Source organism: Chiloscyllium plagiosum, unplaced genomic scaffold, assembly GCF_037043375.1.
Source record: "Chiloscyllium plagiosum isolate Xiang-an unplaced genomic scaffold, Cpla_swu_hap1 HiC_scaffold_4, whole genome shotgun sequence".
Classification (NCBI taxonomy): Eukaryota; Metazoa; Chordata; class Chondrichthyes; order Orectolobiformes; family Hemiscylliidae; genus Chiloscyllium; species Chiloscyllium plagiosum.
Window position 1 is genome coordinate 61,744,901 of NW_028270142.1, and position 25,110 is coordinate 61,770,010.

General features: G+C 40.3%; 1 protein-coding gene across 4 annotated transcripts in view; it reads left to right on the plus strand.

Annotated features, from left to right (window-relative positions):
- LOC122549141 (coiled-coil domain-containing protein 102A-like) overlaps positions 1 to 25,110 on the plus strand; it is a 620,500-nt gene that overhangs the window by 271,595 nt on the left and 323,795 nt on the right. For all 4 annotated transcript variants that reach the window (XM_087986288.1, XM_043688474.2, XM_043688477.2 and 1 more), the window contains one exon: positions 24,205 to 24,414. In XM_087986288.1, the coding sequence (XP_087842414.1) occupies positions 24,205 to 24,414 (210 nt within the window). The remainder of the gene's footprint in view (positions 1 to 24,204; positions 24,415 to 25,110) is intronic.

The window sequence follows — 25,110 nt, forward strand, 5'->3', positions numbered from 1 at the left end:
AGTGCAAGCTGGAAGAGCAACATCTCATTTTCCGCTTGGGACCCTGCAGCCCTCAGGACTCAATATCGAGTTCAATAATTTTAGGGCCTAAACTTTCCCATGTCCTAGCTCCCAGTTCCACACACTAGACCTTGTAATCACGTAGTCTGCCATTATACACGACCTATTGTTAGCCACTAGTGTCTCCATTAACAGACATTCACTCTCCTAGCCAACTTACTATCCACTCCTTTGTCAGTCCAAATGTTCTTTCTCTTTGAGCTCTATCTCTACCCTGTCTTCTGCATATAAACTGACAATTTCCTAGCTGCTATCGGTTCTGAGGGTGATTTCTCTTCACAGATGTTGCCAGACTTGTTGAGCTTTTGCAGCAACTTCTGTTTCTGTCTCTATATTAGACATTACAGTGAAGGAATCTTCATTTTTAGATTGGTAGCTGTTAATTATACAAGTTAAGCTCCAGTGTCTATAGTTTGGGACATTCATTACATAGACTTGTGCACTTTGACTCTTATTGATACTGTTGGTGGATTATAGAGTTGGGAGCCATTATAGATGTAATGTCTAACTTTGAATAAATTTAAAGCTGCAAATAGATTGACTTTGTGTCTTCCCCTTTGCCAAAGACAACCGTTAACAACAGTGCACAGAAGACTGGGATTGAAATTGTGCTTTGAGGGGGGTTTTGTCTGCAGGCTTCACACAACATAGCATTGCTTAGCTATAGAGCTTAGCCTTCCATGTTTGATCTTTGGTTCAGTTAAAGATTCTTTCCAGCGTGACAATGAAGAGGAGAGAAATTACGATTGAGAACATTTTCCCTGGGCTATATATACTGAAGGCTGCAAAGTAGAAATGTGTGGGCAAGATTTAACACAACCATGATTTCATACAAGGTCAGATGATTTTCCAAATGTCACCACCTGGATTCATAGGCAGTCAGGTGGGAAAGGAGATCTTTTGCTGCTGTGACTGTGTCCCTACTTGGAGACCATAAACTACAGGTTTGAGTGCAACATCAGCACTTGTTGGCCATGGAAAGTGCATTGGTAACATGGCCAAATAGGTTCATTGTCAGCCTGTAAATCCTTCTGATACACCTGATGACAAGTGGTGAGTTTTCTGGTCAGCCACTCAGTGAAGACAATGGTAAACCATGGTAATACTTCACCCACTGAAGTGGACCAAGTCATTGGACATCCATAGCCCAACTGTGAGGAAAGAGGGCAGGAGAAATGATGGACAGACAGTGTGATGTAGCACTGCACTCTAAGTTAGATGGGCTTTTGAAGGCACAATGTTTTGAAGGGCACATGGGAACAGTGCAGATCTTTGAAATGTTGGCAACTTTTCATTAGGGGATAAACACCACATTATGACCCTGATGAGAATAATACACTGTGTGTCAAGCCCTACTAATCTATAAATTGTTGCAAGTGTGAAAAATGACCAGTCTAGAACCAACCTAATCCCTGACTGTGACCACTATTTAAGATGAAAGAAACTTGAACCAGGTTTCATTGATGGACAAGGTGACAAAAAATTATTATAATAACTTCTAACATGTAGCAAAACATATGATTAATTACTGATATGCAAATTTAAATACCGCCCATTTAAATCCAAACACGTACTCATTCATGACCAAGACAGTCAAGATGGACAAGACAAATAGTTTTTTTTTAAAAAAGAGATATCATGGGTGGAAAATAAATAGGCAAAAATTGTTGATCAAAGAATTTGTTGATCAAAGTGCAATTCAAAAGGTTTGGATGAGGTGAATTTTGTAAGTTTTTTGGTGATAATATCACATTGTTGTTTTTCACTGCAGCACACCCAATTTGTTAGCCAGTCAGCTGGGCTAGATCTTAGCTTGAATGACAATTCTTGCTTTTTTAAATGTCTTTATATTATCTCTTCCAGTCTCAGTGAGAACGATGGAGAGTGCTTTTGCTTGCTGGCAGCCTTGAGGTCTGAGTCCCACCTCCTGTCAGTGCTGTTATGAAACTGCTATTTAAAACCAAACCAAACCTTGTTGCTGACCTCTTACTATTTTCTTTTTCAAACATCGGACCAGAACAAAAATAACAAATTAAGTTCCAGTAAAAGAGCATCATGCAGTTCTATTTTTAGACCTTCCCAGGTCATCTCCTCTGCCCTGAAACTCTTACCCGACGCCTGAAAGAAGAACGCCTCATCATCTGCCTTGGGACCCTCCAACCACACGGCATCAACGTCGACTTCACTAGTTTCCTCATCTCTGGTTAAAATCAACTAGGTAAAAACAATGATTGCAGATGCTGGAAACCAGATTCTGGAGTAGAGTGGTGCTGGAAAAGCACAGCAGTTCAGACATCTCTCCAAGGAGCAGGAAAATCAATGTTTCGGGCAAAAGCCTTTAATCAGGAATACACTGGTTAAACCAAATAGCTTGTTATTATACTGTAATCTCAATGTAATTCCAAGACTCATCACTTAATCAGAAGAGCTTAGAAACTTTTTTTTAAACTTGCCGTGAGAAGATTGCAAATTTGGTAAGGAAATGCACTCACCCTTTTTTCTAAATAAAAATATTACACACTCCCTGGTGTATCAGAATGAAATTTTAGCAATTTTAAATTACAGAACTGTGAATAGAACCATATTAGCAACTAATTTGTACCATTATTAAAATATGGGATTGAAATCAATACCAGCATTTTAACAGTTTAGCACAGAGAGGTTGTTGATGGCAACATGTTTTAGTTTAACCTTCCTGGAATTTGCTGAAGGCAATTTTGAGCCTTTTTGTACTATATCAGATATTTAAACATTTAAGCTAATTTGAAAAACCAAATTAGATACTGAACACTAGTGTGCAACAGAGATATGTATTACTTCTGCCCTAAGTCAGATAAATTTTGAAATGCATTAATTTTTTTTCAGGAATCCTTTTAGCTCAGCACATTTGGAAGTGAACTGAGTGAGTAGATTTCATGAGTCTACTTGTCATTCTTATCTATCTTTCGACAAAGGCCCTATTGTTCAGCGCAGTAACCAAACAAAACAGCTAATGATTTTGTGTTAGGACCCGATTCCCTCATGCTTTATAAAAATCCCTGCATTATTTTTCAAAAGAATTGAAGCCATTTTCTCTGAAACTAGTCACTGAATGGGAGCCCATTTGTAAATTCATTTGAAAAACTTTACCAGTTTAAAAAATATAAATACTGTCTTATTTTGTAGCTTCTTAGCATTAATCAAATGACAAATGTTGGAAAACTGAAATAATAACTGAAACACAAGCAACAATGAACAAGTCGGGCAGCGACTGTGGACATGGAAAGTGTCAAATTCCTGGATATCCAGGGGCGTGGGTTAGATAGGCCTGGACAAAAGATGGGCAGGAGTTGCAAGTTACGAGCTTCGGACAGGAAACCCAAAAGTCAACCTCATTTACAGACTTTGCTTCCAGTCAGGAGTGGAAAATTCTATGACAGTTCACGTGAGGAGTTTGGCCCATTGCATTATATGGGTGTGGCCAGATAATGAGGGTCTGAGCCTGGTCCTGGGGTCAGATCTTATGCGTAGATGTAATCTCTGTCCCTGAGGAATGATTGTGGTCTGTCCCTTTGCTGGCAGTCTCTGGACTGGGAGCATGGAAGGTGAAAAGTGGGGTGAGAGTAAGGACCTGTGCTCCACTTTGCCCCATAAGCAGTCCTATAAATGCAATTTCCTACCGCCCTCAGTTTCTTTTTATTGCTGCTTCTCTATGGGCTGGCTGACTCAGTTGGTTAAGCATGCAATCAACTGAGGGCGCTTTCAGGCCTGTTAACATATTTAATTTAGCAAATCACCTATTGGTAGCTCAGAGCAGCAGGGTTCGCAACTTGCTGGGAACAAAATTAATCAGACCATTTGAGGTCTGAGGCCCTTAGGTGATGCTTAATTGCCCTTTTAAGAGCCTTAATTGGTGGCAGGATGGTAAGGTCGAGTATGGATCTTTTAGTCCAGAATCTAATCGCTGAGTTGATGTGAAATGGTTGACACTTCTAAGCACGTGAACATTTTTGCCCTCTGAATCTGTTTGTTTTCTTAATCAGTACATCATTGGCAATAGATAATGCAGTGTAGTCTGTAAAACTATGGCACAAGAACATTTTCAGATCCCATCATGGTACGCACGCCGACCTCTTTTCAGCAAGAACAACAAATTATTATTTGTACAACAAGCATTGTACAAATAATAATTTCAATTCCTGTTTGCTTTTAGATATAATGAAAATAAATTTGCCCAGTATTAGTGATTTCGGTAATTCAACTGTAAAGTAGAAACAATTAATGACATGATCAAACTTTCTTTGGATGCATAATATACCTTTAATAAAGTTTCGGATTATTTGCACATATTCCTCTGGTATAACCAAACAACACCAATACAAAATAAAGAATTCATTCCACAGCTTTAAATGTACCTAAAAATAAACTTGTGTTTCTGTAAATCCTTTCAAGTTTTCAGTGTCATGTTGGGTTCAGTTGATGGCATACTTGTTTTCTGAGTCTGAAAGTAACAGAATTTTTTCATTCACTTGTGAGATGTGGGTGTCACGGGCTGGGCCAGCATTTGTTGCTCGTCCGTGGCTGCCCTTGAGAAGGTGATGGTGAGTTGCCTTCTTGAACCACTGCAGTCAATGTGCTATAGGTTGATCTACAATGCCCTGAGGAAGGGAATTCCAGGATTTTTATCCAACGACAGTGAAGGAACAACGATATATTTCCATGTCAGGATAGTGAAGGGCTTGGAGGGGAACTTGCAGCTGTTGGTGTTCCCAAGTATATGCTGCTCTTGTTCTTCTACGTGGAAGTGGTTGTGGGTCTGGAAGGTGCTGACTAAGGATCTTTGATGAATTTCTGCAATCCAACTTCAGGACTTGAGAATAAAAATCAACGTCAGTACAGTACATCACTGAGAAAGTGTAGTTAGAATTTTGATCCATAAGTAAATCAAGAGTTACGGTCAGGGGAAGGCTGGAGAGTGGAATTAAGATCACAATCAGATCAGCTATTATCATATTGACTGATAAAGAATGGGTTCAAATGACCTACTCCTAATAATCCATCATTTTACAAATAACTTTTAAAATGAAAAGCATTGTTCTGGCTTCAAGTTGGCATCGTTAGAATCAGAAAGCAACTTAGGAGGAGACTATTCAGTCCACCATGCTTACACCAGCTTTGATCAAGAAAGTGCAGTCTAGGATCTTTCTGCTGCTGCACCCCTTGAAATTTAGATTTAGATTTCCTACAGTGTGGAAACAGGCCCTTCGGCCCAACAATCCACACCGACCCTCCGAAGAGCAACCCACACCCCTCTGACTAATGCATCTAACACTATGGGCAATTTAACATGGCCAGTTCACCTGACCTGCACATCTTTGGACTGTGGGAGGAAACTGGAGCACCTGGAGGAAACCCACGCAGACATGGGGAGAATATGCAAACTCCACACCGACAATTGCCTGAGGCTGGAATTGAACCTGGGACCTTGGTGCTGTGAGGCAGCAGTGCTAACTGCTGTGCCGCCCCATGCCATTTCTTCTCATTCATGCTAATAAATCAATTTCACCTTTTGTGTGTTTGTTGATTTTCACTGACCTACCCATCTTTTGACCTCTGTTAACATCTTCCTCGTGTTCACGATATTTCCAAGTTTTGTGTCAGCTGCAAACTTCAAATCATGCATTGTCTCTGTAGGTCGAGGTCATTAACCAAAAAAGAGCAGTAGTCCTTATACTGACTCCCTGGCTATAATTTCCTGCAATATAAAAAACAACCCTTCTTTGCTAATCTTTTGCTTTTTCTACGTCAGCTAATTTTGCACCAGTCCATCGTCTGGACCTTTAATCTCATGGGCTTCAACTTTGCTACCTGGTTTATTATGTAGTACTGTCCGAGACCTTTTGAAAGTCAGTCTTGTTTCATAACTTGATGAGAGGGACAGCAATTATGCAATAAAGAGAACAGATAAGCTGCACCGAACACATTGAGAACAAAGAGCATTGGAATAAAGAGAGTTCAGAGTTAAGGTCCATCATTTAAGAGGGAAGTGAAAGAAATGCCTGAGACCAGATTGATGTGTGAAAATTCGTGAAGCATGTTAAATGAGGTTGGTGAGCCACATAGGATTATGCTACAGGCAATAATAGACTGAAAAGAAGGGGAGGTTTGGGCACTTATTATGCCTGGCTATAAGGTATTTAGAAAGATGGGGAAAGAAAAAGTCAGAAGTGGATTGGCAGTACCAATCAAAGATGCTGCCACAGCATTGGACTGGGATGATATACTCGAGACTTCAGAAACTTAAAGACAGATTTCACTGTGAGGAGAGATGGTTGAGTCTGCATATTTCCTGGCCTGGTACCCCTGCCTCAGGGATAAAGTGCTCTGACCGGTGCGAGATTTTCACTTTTGCAGTGGGGTAGGATGGGGTTTGGTGGGGTGCATGTGATGCAGGTTGGGATGAAGTCATGTTTGCTGCCCCTGGATGCTATGTGAAAGAAGCCACAAAAGCTGCTAAGTTCTGCAATGGGCTGTTTAAAAGCTCCACCTCAGTTCTCAGGGATTTAGTTCTAGTTCCTTTGTTAAATATTAGGCCCTCCAGCATTTGCCCCTCAGACCCAATTGCAGGATGATTACGCATTTCCCACACCTCAGATATACCAACTCATGCCTCTACACCCATCCCAATCAATTTGGCCTGCCATACCTCTCACCCAGCATTCGCCACAGACAGACCTTAGGAGCCATATTAATACGTAATAAAATAAGGTTCTTAATATCTATTACAGCTTTCATCATAAGTGTAAAAAAATTTCTCCCATTCATGAAAATTCTTTCAAAATTAAAAAAAAAGTATTTGACATGTTATTAAACCAAACAGACTTGCATTCATAAACCCATATCAAAGACAACTTATCTTTCACTAAGATCTTTGAGCTGTCAGTTGTTCTGTTGGCATCATGGTAGACTGTAAGATAAGCGAACCATATATAGTGATATGATATAGCCTTGAGGTAATAGCAGCAAACAGTTATTTTAGCTAACAGTACAAGTTTTGTTAACCCTGGCTGACACAGTTTTTGTAAAGATCTAGGATTTAAATAACTTGACAGCTTGACTTTTTCTTAACTCTCAATTGAATTGGTAGACTTGCCAGTTCTAAATTATTTATCTGCCCTTCATGAGTATTTACATCTCCTTCGAAAAATGTGTAACTCCCAATGTATTGGTTAGGTACAACAACCATGGGGTTTGTTTAATAGACTTCAAGTGTCCCTGCTATGTTTAGGATTTTCTCATTTATGAATCATGCATCATCCTCTTTCCCCTACCAGTGAAATGAAACCTATCAGAATGAGGACAGTACCTCCAAACCTGGTTCCATCTCCCATTGTTGAAGATTTTTTGGGGACTCTGCGACTCCTCAAAGCCCTGACCAATAATCTACTTGATTGGAATTTAGGAGCAAATAGAGGAGGTATTTGCTGCTTGATTTATACTATAAAATGTCAAACAGTGGAAAGAAAGTAGAGGAGTAAACTTTCTTGCAAATTGCAGATGTGGAAGAACATGAGAGAAAGGAAGAATTTATTTACCCTGATATAGACCAGGAGAATAATACTGTAAAATGTAACACGGATGCAGAGTTCCTGAAAGTTGTATGGGATAAATTTTATCCTAACAAGGAAACAAGAAGTGCTGACTCCTGTTCTGGGGAATAAAGTGGGTCAAGCTGAATTCCAGAGGTGAGATGAGGCCGAAAGCCCTTGACAGAGTATGGCATCAAGAAGCCCGAACAAAATTAGAATCTGGTGGGCATCAAGGTCTCCACAAGTTGGAGTAATATCGAGCACATAGGAAAATGTTTGTGATTGCATATGTCAGGTGTAGACAGAATAAAATCGAGTGAATCCTTAGAAGAGTATAAAGGCAGTAGGAGTATACGTAAGAGGGAAATCAGGAGGGCAAAGGGGGACATGAAATAGCTTTGGCAAATAGAGATAAGGATAATTCAAAGGGTTTTTACAAATACATTAGGATAAAAGGGTAACTAGGGAGAGAATAGGAACCCTCAAAGATCAGCATAGTGGCCTTTCTGTGGAGTCGCAGGAGATGGGGGAGATACTAAATGAGTATTTTGCATCAGTGTTTACTGTGGAGAAGGACATGGAAGATATAGAATGTAGGGAAATAGATGGTGACATCTTGAAAAATGTCCATATTACAGTGGAGGAAGTGCTGGATGTCTTGAAATGCATAAAAGGGGATAAATCCCCAGGACCTGATCAGGTGTACCCCAGAGGTCTGTGGGAAGCTAGAGAAGTGATTGCTGCGCCCCTTGCTGAGATAACTGTATCATCGATAGTCACAGGTGAGGTGCCGGAAGATTGGAGGTTGGCTTATGTGATGCAACTATTTAAGAAAGGTGGTAAGGACAAGCCAGGGAACTAGAGAACTATAGAACTGAGCCTGGGCAAGTTGTTGGAGGGAATCCTGAGGGATAGGATGTACATGTATTTGGAAAGGCAAGGACTGATTAGGGATAGTCAACATGGCTTTGTGTGTGGGAAATCATGTCTCACAAACTTGATTGAGTTTTTTGAAGTAGTGACAAAGAAGATAGACGAGGGCAGAGGGTAGACGTGACCGATATGGACTTCAGTAACTCGTTTGACAGGGTTCCCCTTGGGAGACTGGTTAGCAAGGTTAGATCTCATGGAATACAGGGAGAATATGGGCGGCACGGTAGCACAGTGGGCGGCACGGTAGCACACTGGGCGGCACGGTAGCACAGTGGTTAGCACTGCTGCTTCACAGCGCCAGAGACCCGGGTTCAATCCCCGCCTCAGGCGACTCTCTGTGTGTGGAGTTTGCACATTCTCCCCGTGTCTGCGTGGGTTTCCTCCGGGTGCTCCGGTTTCCTCCCACAATCCAAAAATGTGCAGGTTAGGTGGATTGGCCATGCTGAATTGCCCGTGGTGTTGGGTGAAGGGGTAAATGTAGGAGAATGGGTCTGGGTGGGTTGCGCTTCGGCGGGTCGGTGTGGACTTGTTGGGCCGAAGGGCCTGTTTCCACACTGTAAGTAATCTAATCTAATCTAAACTAGCTATTTGGATACATAACTGGCTCAAAGGTAGAAGACAGAGGGTGGTGGTGGAGGGTTGTTTTTCAGACTGGAGGCCTGTGACCAGTGGAGTGCGACAAGAATCGATGCTGGGTGCACTGCTTTTCATCATTTATATAAATGATTCAGATATGATCATAAGAGGTATAGTTAGTAAGTTTGCAGATGACACCAAAATTGGAGGTATAGTGGACAGCGAAGAAGGTTACCTCAGATTACAACAGGATCTTGATGAGAACGGCCAATGGGCTGAGCAGTGGGAGATTGAGTTTAATTTAGATAAATGTGAGGTGCTGCATTTTGGGAAAGCAAATCTTAGCAGGACTTATACACTGAATGGTAAGGTCCTAGGAAGTGTTGCTAAACAAAGAGACCTTGGAGTGCAGGTTCATAGCTCATTGAAAGTAGAGTTGCAGGTAGATAGGATGATGAGGAAGGTATTTGGTATGATTTTCTTTATTGGTCAGAGTATTGAATACAGGAGTTGGGAAGTCATGTTGCAGCTGTACAGGACATTGGTTAGGCCACTTTTGGAATATTGCGTGCAATTCTGGTCTCCTTCCTATTGAAGGATGTTGTGAAACTTGAAAGGGTTCAGAAAAGATTTACAAGGATGTTGCCATAGTTGGAGGATTTTAGCCATAGGGAGAGGTTCTTTAGGCTGCGGCTGTTTTCCCTGGAGCGTTGGAGGCTGAAGAGTGACATTGTAGAGGTTTATAAAATCATGAGGGGCATGGATAGGATAAATCAACAGTCTTTTATCTGGGGTGGGGGAGTCCAGAACTAGAGGGCATAGGTTTAGGGTGACAGGAGAAAGATATAAAAGAGACCTAAGGGGCAACATTTTCTTGCAGAGGGTGGTATGTGTATGGAGTGAGCTGCCAGAGGGTAGTGGAGCTGCCAAGTGGTGGAGGGTAGTACAATTGCAACATTTAAAAGGCATCTGGATGGGAATATGAATTGGAAGGGTTTGGAAGGATATGGGCCGGGTGCTGGCAGCTGGGACTAGATTAGGTTGGGATATCTAGTCGGCATGGACGCGTTGGAACGAAAGGTCTGTTTCTGTGCTGTACATCTCTGTGACTCTTTAAGTGGAGCATGACACAGCCAGCAGCAGTTTAGGAAATAGTGATCACAATGTCATTAGACTTAGAGTAGTTGTTCAAAAAATGCACGGTCATTCGAGCTTACATACACTAATTGAAGAAGACTAATTTCAGGAGGTTGAAAATTACGAAATCTTGCCCAGGTGGATTAGGAATCAAAACGTAGTAGGCAAAACAGTAACTAAAAAATAGGAAGCTTGGAAGAAGGAAATAATTCATGTAATGGATGCATTGCGGGGGAAAAGAAGGATATCCATAGCTAGAGTTCTGCTAAGGATTTGAAGGTTGAAATAAAACAAATAAACCAAGCTAAATGTACAAGGGGCAACAGAGTTCTAAAAAAGTAATAAAATGTTCCAAAAAGTGGATGTGTGTATAGATTAGGATCTGACATCAAAAGAGACTTGTTGGTCATTTATAAATACGCACGTATCAATTGGATAGTCAAAAGAAGATTGAAGAAAGCTGATATTCATTTGAGTGAGACTACATTTGCATGATTCTGGCCACAACTGGATAGATTCCTACGTATTTTGCTCTTAAACTATTATTTCTGGAGATGGCTAAGGGTCTGGCATTGGTGATCCTCTATTTCTCATCTCATCTTGCTCCTTGCATTACTATCTGAAAACAGAGCAGCAGTTTCCCATGTACACTGATGATACTCAGCTCTACTTCATCAATACCTTTCCTTACCACTGTACTGACTCTAAATCCTTTGAAAATCAGAATTGAGCAGAAATTTCTTCCAATAAATTTGGAAATAACAAAGCCATTTTCTTTGATTCCTACTAGGAACTCCAGTCTTGAGCTACTGACTGTGTTCCTCTCCTTGGCAACTGACTGAAGTTTAAATCAGACTGCTTATAACTTTCAAGTTGCATTTGACCGACAACCTGGGCACAGTTATCAGTGCCATTGGGCAGATTGACTTCTTGTAACTTTGTAACACCACCTGACTTTGTCTAAACCTGAGGTCATCTGCTGCTGAAGCCCCAGTTCCTGCCATTATTACCTCTATGTTTAACTATTCCAATGGACATTCTCCCATCTTCCATCCTGCATAAACTTGTGCTCAACCAAAGCTCTAATGCACGTACCTTAAGTAACATTCATCCATCTACTTGCTGATCATTGACTACTGAGAGAGGCCCAACTTTAAAATTATCACTTTTTTTCAAATTCCACAACATTTTTGCCCCTCTCTATCTCTGTAACTACCATTAGCCCTGAAAGCCTTTGAGATTCCAGTGCTCATCTAATTGTCTTGTCCATTCCTGATTTTAGTCAATATAGTATTGAATTGACAAAATTCCAAGCTCTTGAATACCTCCCTCAACCATTCACTTTGCTATTTTGTTGTCCCCCTTTTCAGGTGCTCCTTAAAACCTAATTCTTTACCCAAGATTTTGGTTATCTATCCTGGTATCAGTGATTTGCAGGAAAGTTTTGATTTATGATGCTCTTGAGAAATGCATTGGTGAGTTCCATTTCAGTAAAGGTGTTATATAAATGTAAATCTTTGTCATATAGGCAACCATATTGTTTAAATGAGATTACTGTCTGATTTTAGCAGGGGACTACCATTTAATAAGCAATGCATTAAAAGGGATTGAACATAACTTTATGAAATAGATGTTGGCTAGCTTCACTTCGGAAAAGCCTAAAGTATATTGATATAAAATATTGGACTATGCTGTTATGAAAAGAATGGCTAATTTGATCAATTTAGAAGAATGAATTTTCATGTTATTTGGTGTAATTTGTCCAATAACTTTCCTTTATGCTTTCTAGTTGGTTACCAAGCATTATTATATTAGACTTATAGCTTAGTTGTAATGGTTCAATAACCAAACATTATCACAGGTAGAATACTGAATCAAATAACCTTTCTCTTGTTTTTCTCAATGGGGCACAAATTGCTTTGGTTGCTCTGTGTAGCAATATTGAACATTTGTTCAACAGCAACTTTTTCACACAGATTGGTGCATTTATGGAATGAATTGCCAGAGGAAGTGGTAGTTACAGGTACAGGTCCAACATTTAAAAGACATTTGGACAGTTGGCCTGGACGAGTTGGACCGAAGGGTCTCTTTCCATGTTGTATGACTCCATGACTTTGTGACTCTACAAGAATGTTGTTGAGATGTAACTACATATAGAGCCAGAGCAGTATTCTACCCTTTCATTTTTATATGGGTCTCGAAGTTCCATTTTAAGCTTGGAGCAGGAGCCAGGTGGATGACATAACAACCTGATCTCAGCAGTATCCAAAGACAGGCAACATCTTTCTTGGCAATCTGTTCAGACTGAATCCTTAGGTGGGTAACTTTCGTGTCCTATCTAAGAATTAATTTTTCTAACATACACTTTGCTGGCCTCAATTGTTACTGAGTACAAACTCTGAAAACATTCTGTATGTGATATCTTATGAGCTTATTCCTGCTGGCCTCCAAAGGATCTCCATTCATTGGTGTCTTGGGCTCAGAATTCTTGTCTTTGTCTTGAGGTGCCTCCATAGTCTGATCCTTCATGCTTCCCCAGTTAATGCACCAGGGTATCCCTCTACTCTGAATTCTAGAGAGAGTGGAATTAATGTGAAAAAAAAGACTATACAATAGAGCCAAATGAAATATAGCGCCTAATATAGGAGATTAGGTCAGTTGTCTGGTTGGTTATGAGTTTCCTTACCATTGTTTTCATTGTGCAGAGGCCCAATTGTCTGAGAAAGATTCTCACCTTTCAATCTAATTTATTAATAACTCAGTTTGGTACGATGTCATGGCAATTGCCATTGATAAGATCAAAATTAACAAAAGTATTGCCAGTTTCTTAAATTCTAGAATTTCCTTAATTGGGAAGTTTTCTAATACAAACATCATTTCAAAACATATAATTCACAAATCCAAGCATCACAGAGGGCTATCTGATAAGGCTTGTGAATACAAAAGAGGTCAATTTTATGTCTAGTGAAGATTATATCCATCGTTTTAATTGGAATTGATTTAAAACAATGGTTAATTCTGTGGGATTCAGGACCAAAACTTTAGTTCAAATTAAAATCATCCAAATCAATTTATTCACTAATAAGAGACAACAAAACAGCAAAACATTCACAAGAGGGTGATGCACTATAAAGGCCGTTCTGCTATAACGTGCGTTTCCTCAACTTGAATTCACTGTAACGTGATTGACAAATTGGGGATGCTGTTTGTAAAGTGCGAACTTTTAAAATAAGTATTGGCTATAACGCGATTACATCGCCAACACTTTAAGCACTTTTTCTAAAGCGCAATTGTTCTGTTATGCGGGGTTGCCCATGAATGCAACCATCGTGTTTTAGAAGAACTGACTGTGTATTTACCAATGACAGCCTTCATCGTGTTTTATTTTTGTTTTGTAGCCAGTTTTTTTACTGTCAATTGTTGGTACATTGCAACATTAGTTATGGAAATCAGTTTTGTGCGTTATATAAAAGTTTATTACATTCCACATCTGTTTGCCAGGGACAGTGGGAAAAGATATTTGGTGGATTTATAGTTCCCTCACTTGGAAATTTATTGGGGTGACAGCTGAGGTAGGGTGGGGAATTTAGCTACTCATTTCCTGCCCCAATTTGATAAATCAGCCATTTTAAATTGCAGATGACAATGAAAACCCCTCAAAACCAAAAGAGCCCTCTTTAAGTTTAGAGACCCAGCAGCCAACAAATTTAAATCAAGACCTGAGAAGGAGGTGCATCGGTATGACTTCCATAGCAAGGTAACCCTCTGAGAAAGGTAGCCAGGACAAATTGGAGACCAGTAAGGCTGAGAGACAACTGAAGGTGTTTCTACGTAGAAACTTGAAGCTCTGAATTTTGGTTTTTCCTACATTTCACCTGCCATAACATACCCCTCCCACAGCCCTTCTCACCATTGAGCCAGGGTGCAGTACTGTGAGCCCTTGGCAATCATCATTGAGCCGCAAAACATTAATGTTTGAGAAGCTACCTCCCAGGACTTTAGAAGAGGCCTGGTAATGAGACCCAGCCGTCAAGTCTTGCCCAGTTCTCCTGCACTGCTGCCACTTCAAGAGGGATTAGTCGATCAATTTGCTGGGAATAAAAATCAACCTCAATTTGTTCACTTCTTTTACAATAAAGATTGATTCTTTACCTTGAGGTTGACACTCCAGAAAAACATGTAATCTGGGTGAGAGGTGACCAACCACAGGTAAAATCCTTAAACATGAAGAAAATCTGAAAGGTAAAAATAGCCTGAATTTATTTTTAATTTTGGTGCAATTGTGGTGTTAAATATTCTAAACTATTAATGGGGAATTCAGGCAGTGAGATAGACTTCATTAATACAACTTTGCTGAACAGTGCCCCATTTGAGAAGTACAGCAAGAGGCAGTTCTCTAGGTTCTGGGCAACAATTATCAGGGGCCCAAAAGCTGTTGGTGGGAGCTCAAGTAATTCAGTCAATAGGAGTTTTCAAGCACAGAGTGCCAGTGGTTCAATGACTTATGTTGGACTCCCAGGAGTCTTCTCCACACCTAACTGTAATGGCTGCTGCTCCTGGCTCACCAGTCTTTACTGGTTGGAGCTGTCATGGGATCCTAATTTATATCTAGCAATTTTTGTGGTCAATGGCAAATGAACAGCAGCAACATTATGTTGCATTTTCTCATACAGTAATTATTGGACTTTGTAATGTGTGTTTACTATCTAATAAAAGCTATTACATCCTCTGCAGCAACCTGTTTAAACAGGATGCCCAACTGGATTCCTCCTTAAACCATCAAATTGATGAACATCATTGAACCTAAACTGAAAGCTGTCTGTTAAAATGAGCAATGAATTTCTAATCCTGTGCAAAAAATCAATCTTAAGATTCTGGAAACGACTGGATTGAGAGAGAGAAAAAACAGAAAATCAAAAAAAAGCCAATGAGTCATTTACAACCTTACATTTCCAACAATAATTAGAGTCTGAAAGAGAGAGACTCCATCCTGTTTTAAATTAATTTTCAATGCCAGAGAGGCCGCTTAGTAGCAACTAAGATTTAATTTGCCATTAACAAGGTTAATATTTGGAAATGGATAAACCATAATTTTTTTCTACTCACATATCAGTCAAGAATTGCAGCTTCAATTCATTCACTATCTTGAAGTGATGAATCAAGTGTTGAGACTCTGCTACCGTGAAGCTTTCGTACTGATATGTTTACAATATGTGCTGACTCAATTGTGATTACTGTTAGACTTCAGAATGTGCAGCAGGTATTGGAGAGCAGGGAGAGAAGTGAGCTTCAGCCTCTATCTCTCTTCAATGTTATAAACACTGATTTTACGACAAGTCATGAGAGAATTAGGTCTAAAACATATCATTAAGTTTGAAGTTCAAATATGAATAAAATCTTAATTTGGGTATTTTGACCAAACACGATTTCCCAGCTAGTGTCTGTGGTTAGAAAGTATTTTACATGCCACATTTTTTTTAAAGGATGCTCAACTTCCTGGAATGATGGTTAGATCCTAAATCTTCTGTCTCAAAGGTCTGTTTGCTGTCACTGATATTTGTTGACACTTGTAACAGTAAAAATGGAAAACTGAAAATATAAGCCTCCATTCCTCTTGAGATAGGAAGACTTATGAACTCTTTAAAAATGGCAAATGGGTCCCATTCTAAGACTGATGACCCCGTTCTCCAGATTTCTGATTTTCAGGAATTCTTTTAAAGGTGCAGGCTGTTTTATTTTGTGAGCTCAGACCTTGAACTCTAACCTAGCCAAAAACTTTGTGGAAATAGGAATGGAATTTTAAAATCCTACAGTATGGAAGTAGGCCATTTGGCCCATTGAGTCCACAACAACCCTCTGAAGAGCATCTCACTAGACCCACCCCCTACCTTATCCCTCGAACCCTACATTTCCCATGGCTAATTCACCTAACCTGCACATCACTGGACACTATGGGGGAATTTAGCACAGCTGATCCACCTCATCTGCACATCTTTGGACTGCGGGAGAAAACTGTAATATCCAGAGGAAACCCACACAGACACGGGGAGAATCTGAAAACTCCACACAGACAGTCCCTGTGGATGGAATTGAACCCAGGCCTCTGGCACTGTGAGGCAGCAATGGTAACCACTGAGCCACCGTGCCATCCCTTACGTTTCTTGGAGTTTAAAGGGTTGTGAATCACTGCACAGCAGAGGTATTGTGAAGCATAGTCTGCATGAGGGAGCCTTTTTGAAAGCTAAGTTCAAAGGGTTCTCCTTATGTTGTCATCCATCTTACAAGCTGTGTCCCCCTAACCTCTCCCCAAGATCTCTGGTTACTCTGGCTATGGTGCAGTAGACAAAATGGAACCAAGTGAAAGAAGTCCCACTCAGATTGATAACAGTAGAGAGAAGTGAAGAAGGATGGCATTGTCATTTGTGCAAAAGGCTGCAGAGATGTCAAAGAGAATGAGGAGGAAAAGTTTACCTTTATTGCAGTCACTTAGCACGTATTTTGTGACTTTAATAATAGCCACTTTGATACTGTGGCAGGGGAACGATCTGATCAAATAAACCTGATCAAATACAGAGTTATGGGAAAGTCGGAATGGATTTGGAAGCAACAATATGTTCACCAAATTTGGAGAGCATAGAGGTTGACCATAAGATGATTGTTTGCAGGGACAGTGTGATATAGGTTTTATTTTTTAAGGAGAGGAGTAATGATTCCAGACTTAAGTCTTACTTCCATTGTTTGGAACACTGGTGAAACCACTGCTGGAGTATTGTGTGCAGATTTGATCCCTTGCCTAAAAAAGGATGTATTTGCCCTGGAGAGAGTGTGGATGTTCACCAGATGGATTCCTGGAAATGGCAGGACTATTGCATGAGCAGAAATTGAGAAAACTGGGCCTGTAATCTCCAGTGTTTGGAAGAAAGAGAGAAGATCTCGTAGAAACTTACAATGCTTGCATTCCTGGTTGTCCCTGGAAAAGTGAGCAGTTTTAGTCCACGAGAGAAAGGTCAGGCAATATGTTAAGTCAGATCTGGCAGTGAATGGCTAAGGTAATTGACCACTTCAATCTTTCAAGACAGTGTCCCCTGGACCTAAGAAAGCAGACAAGAGTGCAGTACTGGAGGAATGGAAGGCGTAAGAGAGAGTGATTAGTTTCACCAAGAATGAGGACACTGATGAGTCCATGCCTTTAGATTAATAGCCCAATAATATAATGACTATGTTATTTTGCAATCAGTACACATTTATGTCTGCATTGCAGTACAGTCAAACTAATGGAAAAATAAATGATGATTGATTTTATTTAAAAATGTAATTATTTGTGGTGATGATGAATTAGTACTCAGTTTATTTGCAGTGAAATAATCCCTTAGAAGAGACTGGCAGCTACACTTGCTGGTACAAATGCTAAAAATAAACTGATATTTCATTAAATTGAATTGTTGCTTCGTTGATGTTTGTCAAGCTCATTTTGAATTAATCATTATGTACATATAATACAAACTTGTCCATTGAAACAAAAAGGAATGTAGCCTTTCCTCAAAGGCATTGGGTAGAAATATGTTTGAGCAGATTCTTTTAACTTATGGTATGTTTCTAGTGATGTCATAGAGTGTCATGAATACAATTTGAATAATTTTGTTTAGTTATAGATTGGGTGGTGTACTGCATCCATAATGCCACTTTAACAGTAACATTGTCCTTGGCGAAGATATTCTTAATGGAAAGCTAAATCCACAAAGAGAAAGAATTAGATGACTATGAGATAGAAACAAAGGGAGGCCATTTGGCCTGTCATCTCTGTGTCGGTTGAGAAAGAGTCAAATCCCACTTTCCAGCTTTTGTTTCGTGACTACATCTATATAGCATCATAAATACACATCCAAGTGTTTCTAAATATAACATCCTCTCAGTGGGAAAAAAAGTATTCTTCATCTATCCTACTCTTGTCTCTTATCCACCTTCTTATCATTCCTAAACCTCTCCTTTCATGTAAACTCCCCAACTCTATTCATAGCCATGAATTTGACCTTCATATCTAATAAGGTCTTGCCCGTCCTGTTGTGTCAAACACAGATCAGGACTGCTGATGTTTTTTGTTTCATTGTCCATCCACATCCTCCTTCCACACACCCCATCCCTACTTTCTTCATACCCTGGAAAACAACTATCCCTCAGTTCTTTTGTAACCACATTGACTAGCCTTTGGTGATAGAATCATAGAATCCTTACAGTGTGGAAGCAGGTCATTTGGCCCATCAAATCCACATCAACCCTTCCAAAGTGCATCCCACCCAGACCCACTCCTACCGTACCCTGTAACCTTGTATTCACCCTGGCTAATCCACCTAGCCTGCACATCCCTGAATATTATGGGCAATTTGGCGTAGCCAATCCACCTAACCTGCACATCTTTAGACTGTGGGAGGAAACTGGAGCACCCGGAAGAAATGGGAGAATGTGTAAACTCCACACCGACAGTCATCCAAAGGTGGAATCGAACCCAGGTCCCTGGTGCTGTGAGCCGTGCTAATTGCTGAGCCACCATGCCACCCTCTGGTGCTTTGGACACCAAAGCATTTTTGCAATTGCTCCTTTGTTTTTTTTCAGTAGAACCATTCTCTCTGTCATCTTGGCCTTTCCCCTTGATATAGTCTTCATCGCACTCCCTTCACTCTCGGTGAAGCAGACTTGGACCTACAAACCAGCTGTGCAAGCTTCACTGACAGCAATTCATTCAACTTCTACTTTATTGAATACTCAGTAGTTAGGACTGCTGCCTCAAGCACCAGGTACCTGGGTTCCATTTCACCCTTGGGTGACTGTGTAGAGTTTACACATTCTGCCTGTGTCTGTATGGGTTTCCTCTGGGTGCTCCAGTTTCCTCCCACAGTCCAAAGATGTGCAGGTAATGTGGATTGGCCATGCTAAATTGCCCATAATTTCCAGGGATGTGTAGGCTAGGTGGATTAACCATGGGAAATACAGAGTTACTAGGATAGGGTCAGGGGCTGGGTTTAGGTGGGACACTCTCTGTGGGGTCACTGTGGACTCAAGGGGCCAAATGGCCTGCTTCCATATTGTAGAAATTCTATGATTCTAAATAGAATAAGAACTCACTTTAAAAAGCATGAATAATGTGTATTGATCAGTAGAGGAGTTGAGGTCTGGGACAGATCAGCTATGAACTTATACAACATTGGTACAGGGTTAAGAGGATAGATACCGTTCTTATTTGTTATGTTCCTACTTTAGGAAAGTGAAACACTTTCACTTTATTGTTGGTCACTTCATATGATCTCCATCTCCATATTGGGGCGAAGAAAGACCAATGCTAAATTAGTTAAAAATACTTGAATTGCATTCTCCCAGTGAAAAGCTTTTGAAATAGGTACTGCTCAAATTAATTCTCCCTTTCAAAAGGAAGGCAGTGGGACTGAGCTTGTCAGGAGGAACATTACTGGTAATTTCATCGGAGACAGTTCAGTGAATGTTCATTCGAGTAATTCCAGAGATGAAAGGCTTGCCTATTGAAGAGAGACTGAGCTGTTTAGAAGAATGAGTGGGAATCCAATTGAGCTGTAAAAGATGTTAAATGTGGTTGACAAAGTAGATGTAGAACAGATATTTCCCATATTTGGGCAATCTAGAATGGGAGATCATAATTTTATGCCAAGGAGCAGCTGATTTCAAACCAAGATGAGGAGGAATTACTTCTGTCAAAGGGCTGTGGAATTTAATACACTTGAATGTGGTGGATGCTGGGACACTGAATAAATGTAAGGAGAGTTTTACAAATATATTAAGGACAAAATGAGAGAATAGGACCCCTCAAAGATCAGCAAGGCGGCCTTTGTGTGGAGCCACAGAAAATGGGGGAGATACTAAACGAATATTTTGCATCAGTATTTACTGTGGAAAAGGATATGGAAGATATAGACTGTAGGGAAATAGATGGTGACATCTTGCAAAATGTCCAGATTACAGAGGAGGAAGTGCTGAATGTCTTGAAATGGTTAAAGGTGGATAAATCCCCTGGACCTGATCAGGTGTACCCGAGAACTCTGTGTGAAGCTAGAGAAGTGATTGCTGGGCGTCTTGCATATTTGTATCATTGATAGTCACAGGTGAGGTGCCGGAAGACTGGAGGTTGGCAAACGTGGTGCCACTGTTTAAGAAGGGCAGTAAAGACAAGCCAGGGAACTATAGACCAGTGAGCCTGACCTAGGTGGTGGGCAAGTTGTTGGAGGGAATCCTGAGGGACAGGATGTACATGTATTTGGAAAGGCAAGGACTGATTAGGGATAGTCAACATGGCTTTGTGCGTGAGAAATCATGTCTCACAAACTTGATTGAGTTTTTTGAAGAAGTAACAAAGAAGATTGATGAGGGCAGAGCAGTAGATGTGATCTATATGGACTTCAGTAAGGCGTTCAACAAGGTTCCCCATGGGAGACTGGTTAGCAAGGTTAGATTTCATGGAATACAGGGAGAACTAGCTATTTGGATACAGAACTGGCTCAAAGGTAGAAGACAGAGGGTGGTGGTGGAGGGTTGTTTTTCAGACTGGAGGCCTGTGACCAGTGGAGTGCCACAAGGATCGGCGCTGGGCCCTCCACTTTTTGTCATTTACATAAATGATTTGGATGCGAGCATAAGAGGTACAGTTAGTAAGTTTGCAGATGACACCAAAATTGGAGGTGTAGTGGACAGCGAAGAGGATTACCTCAGATTACAACAGGATCTGAACCAGATGGGCCAGTGGGCTGAGAAGGGGCAGATGGAGTTTAATTCAGGTAACTGTGAGATGCTGCATTTTGGGAAAGCAAATCTTAGCAGGATTGATACACTTAATGGGAAGGTCCGAGGGAGTGTTGCTGAACAAAGAGACCTTGGAGTGCAGTTTCATAACTCCTTGAAAGTGGAGTCACAGGTAGATAGGATAGTGAAGAAGGCGTTTGGTATGCTTTCCTTTATTGGTCAGAGTATTGAGTACAGGCATTGGGAGGTCATGTTGTGGCTGTACAGGACATTGGTTAGGCCACTGTTGGAATATTGTGTGCAATTCTGGTCTCCTTCCTATTGGAAAGATGTTGTGAAACTTGAAAGGGTTCAGAAAAGATTTACAAGGATGTTGCCAGGGTTGGAAGATTTGAGCTATAGGGAGAGGCTGAACAGGCTGGGGCTGTTTTCCTGGAGCGTTGGAGGCTGAGGGGTGACCTTATAGAGATTTACAAAATTATGAGGGGCATGGATAGATAAATAGACAACGTCTTTTCCCTGGTGTCTGAGAGTCCAGAACTAGAGGGCATAGGTTTGGGGTGAGGGGGTAAAGATATAAAAGAGACCTAAGGGGCAATGTTTTCACACAGAGGGTGGTATGTGTATGGAATGAGCTGCCAGAGGATGTGGTAGAGGCTGTTACAATTGCAACATTTAAGAGGCATTTGGATGGGTATATGAATAGGAAGGGTTTGGAGGGATATGGGCCAGGTGCTGGCAGGTGGGACTAGATTGGGTTGGGATATCTGGTCGGCATGGACAGGTTGGACTGAAGGGTCTGTTTCCATACTGCATATCTCTATGACTCTATGACTCTAAGAGATAGACAGGTTTTTACTGAGTAATGGGCTAACTGGTTATGGGGAGTAGGTAGGAAATGGTGCTGAGGAAGAGAGAGACAGATTTTTCCTTAGTAATGGGCTGAAGGGTTATGGGGAGTAGGCAGGAAAATGGTATTGAAACCAAGATGAGATCATCCAGAATCTAATTAAATGGTGAAACAGGGGCGAGGGGCTGAATTGCTCCATGTTCTTATAGTCTTATGGCCAACCAGTTGTTGTGAATATCTAGTTGATTACTCATATGTTTTGGAGTATTAGATTTATGAATTTAAGTTTTAGCTGTAGGAAATAAGGACTTCTGATTATGAAACTGATAAACAATCCTGAAATAAATGCAATATAAATTGATTTGGAACTTGTTGTATTTAAAAGGTGGCTTGTATTTGTCTTGCATTGTCAACAGTTGATCTCTGTGCTTGTAATTTGAGCTAGGGAGTCTGAAGAAACGATTGTACACTCCATTAGTGAAATAGTTTAGTCATATGAATTGCAGAATCAAAGAACTATGTTGAAGATAAATAATTGGATTTCATTTCTAGTTGAATCATCACAAAGAATGCCATTATCACAGATATCGTAATTTAGGCTGGAACCTTGGTTACAAGGTTATTTTATTTAATACTATCCATTCATGTTTGCTAACAAAAGCAGACAGTTCAGTTTGTGAACAAAAAGAAAGACCTACAACTTTGCTTGGTGAAGACTGAATTTCATTAGATTTTGCAAGCCAACATGATATTAAAGTTAAAGTCTGCAATTTAAGCAAAAAAAGAACTTCATTATTAACCATGTGGAATACAGATGGAGCTGTATCTTAGTTTGGATTTTGTGAGGGGAAAAAAGGCTTGCAGCTTCTAAAGAAATCTACAGTGAGCCTCACACAGCCTTGTGGTAATAAGCAGTCAGCAGAGTTAGCTGGGAAGCTAGGCCAATGCAGTTGGGTATCTGCCAGAAACCCAGACAAGTTACTGAAGCATCTACTTTCATGAGGAATGGAAAGAAAAGGTAGAAGATTTTGTCGCCAAAAGCCTAATGAACAGATTTGCATGAATCTTCCAAGAGGAGTTGGAAGGAAAATATAAGGAAAAGTTAAGTCAATTTCAGAGGACTGTGACATACATTTTGGATTGGTCCCAAGAAAATGCAAACATTCATGATTTTTTAAGATAAGGAATCTCGTGTGGAGACGTGAAAAATAAAATTGAGTTCATAGTTCCCAGCCTTTATGAGCTATAGCGTTAACAGTACTGAACTTTGTTTCTTCCTTTCTCATTGCTATAGTGTTTTGTTTAAATGTGAGATGTAGTGACTTAGTTCTCATGGTTAATTGCATGGCATTCAGGTTTCTTCTTTAATCATTGACAGTTCTATATAGAATCATAGCCGTCTCTTGATTCCTAGATCATGCTGAAATGACAGCTAACAGCTGGATCGTAAGAATGGAATGATAATGAGCTGTATTGCCCACTTCCAGTCTGGGATTCTGTTCCTGATTGATGTTAATTGCCTCATGTTACAAGATGCATTAAGTGTTGTCATGGGATAAGAGAGGGATGAAATATGAGTCATAGGCTTCGGAGAGCTCTATATCTGTGATAACGGTACAGCTTTAAATAATTGTATATAATATCAGAATTTCTGAAGAAAGATAGTATAGCTTTACAAAATCTGGAAATGCTAACTTGTGGTGTTCTTTGCACAAGGACACCCAAATCCATCTGAGTAGCAACATCTATAAGTGACACTCCTTGTAAATACTATTCTAATGTTAGATCAATCAGGAATGGCAACCCCAACAGCATGTTTGAAAGCCATTTGGGAAAGATAGCAGCAGAGAGTGAGATGGTATATACTGAAAAGTAGTCCTTTCTGTTGTTTTGTTCTTTGCTACACTTAAAAGACACCCTTCCTTGGTTTGAATAAACCTTGTTTGTTGTGAAGATTACCTGCCCGTATGTGTCTGATTGATCTCTGGACCTTTGGTCAGCTTCATTCTGCTGCTACAATCAGGAATGTGGTCAGTATCAAGCCTAGCAAGTGCCTCCATGGTTAAATAACATGTTGACCCATGCTGTCTAGAGTTAAACTTGAAAAATGAACATTGGGTGAAATGCCAAAGAGTTAGCGACATTTATTGAACTCCATCTCAAAAACAGTTGTGTTGCAAGTGAAAAATTGGACTAAGATAACAAATACAAGTCAACGTTTTAGCTGAGGAAGCAGAGCTGTTTCTGTTGAAAATTTGATTTCTTAGCTTTCTTAGTATGCTCTTAGTGACTAACTGTTTGGATCTGCTTTCTTTACAGCTAGAAAGACTTCAGGCTGAGAACACTGCTGAGTGGGGGAAACGAGAACGATTAGAAACAGAGAAACTGAGTCTGGAGAGGGATAACAAAAAGTTAAAAGTCCAGATTGAAGATCTGGAGAAACTGCTGGCAAAGAGGAGTGAACATAACACAAACATCATCGATTCAGATTTCAAAGCAATGCAGTGTGAGCTGTTTGAGAAGAATAAGGTAAGAATGGCATGGTTCTTATGCAGTGAAAACTTCAGACGTTTAGATTAAAATGGCAGAATTTGTAATATGTCATTGAGCAACTGGAGGAGAGAAAGTATATTCAAGAATGCCTGGAAATTAAACTAAACAAAAATAAACACACAGAACTGCAGATGCTGGAAATCTGGAACAAAAACAGTGGGTGTTGCACAAAGTCAGCAGTCCTGGCACCATCTGTAAAAAGAGAACAGAGTTAATGTTTTGGGTCCAGTGACTCTTTGTCAGAACTGAAGGTAGTTGGGGAAGGGTAGAATTTATGCTGATGACGGGAAATTATCCTGGTTTATTAAAATACTAAACATGAACGAGCTTAGACTATACTTACTGCACTTTTCCTCTAGAAGGTTATGTACCTTCCTGGAAATCTAAACTCTGTTGCGGAAGGGCTGTGACATAAGGAATCACACAAAAAACAAAAGATCAAATCCAGAAGGAAGCTAACAGCTATCTGAATACATCCATATTTACAGTAGTCTGTACATCTGGTGGGAAAACGTTGCACCACCTGCTGAACAACTTTGTGGCTCAGGCTATTTCTCAGAGGACCGGTTTTAATGCTTTCTGCAAGTGCGTTTTAAGGTGATCATGTGGAGAGGCTCATAGCTGATTTATGGTTCCCATTGCATAACTTTGTTTCCACATCTGATACAGTTA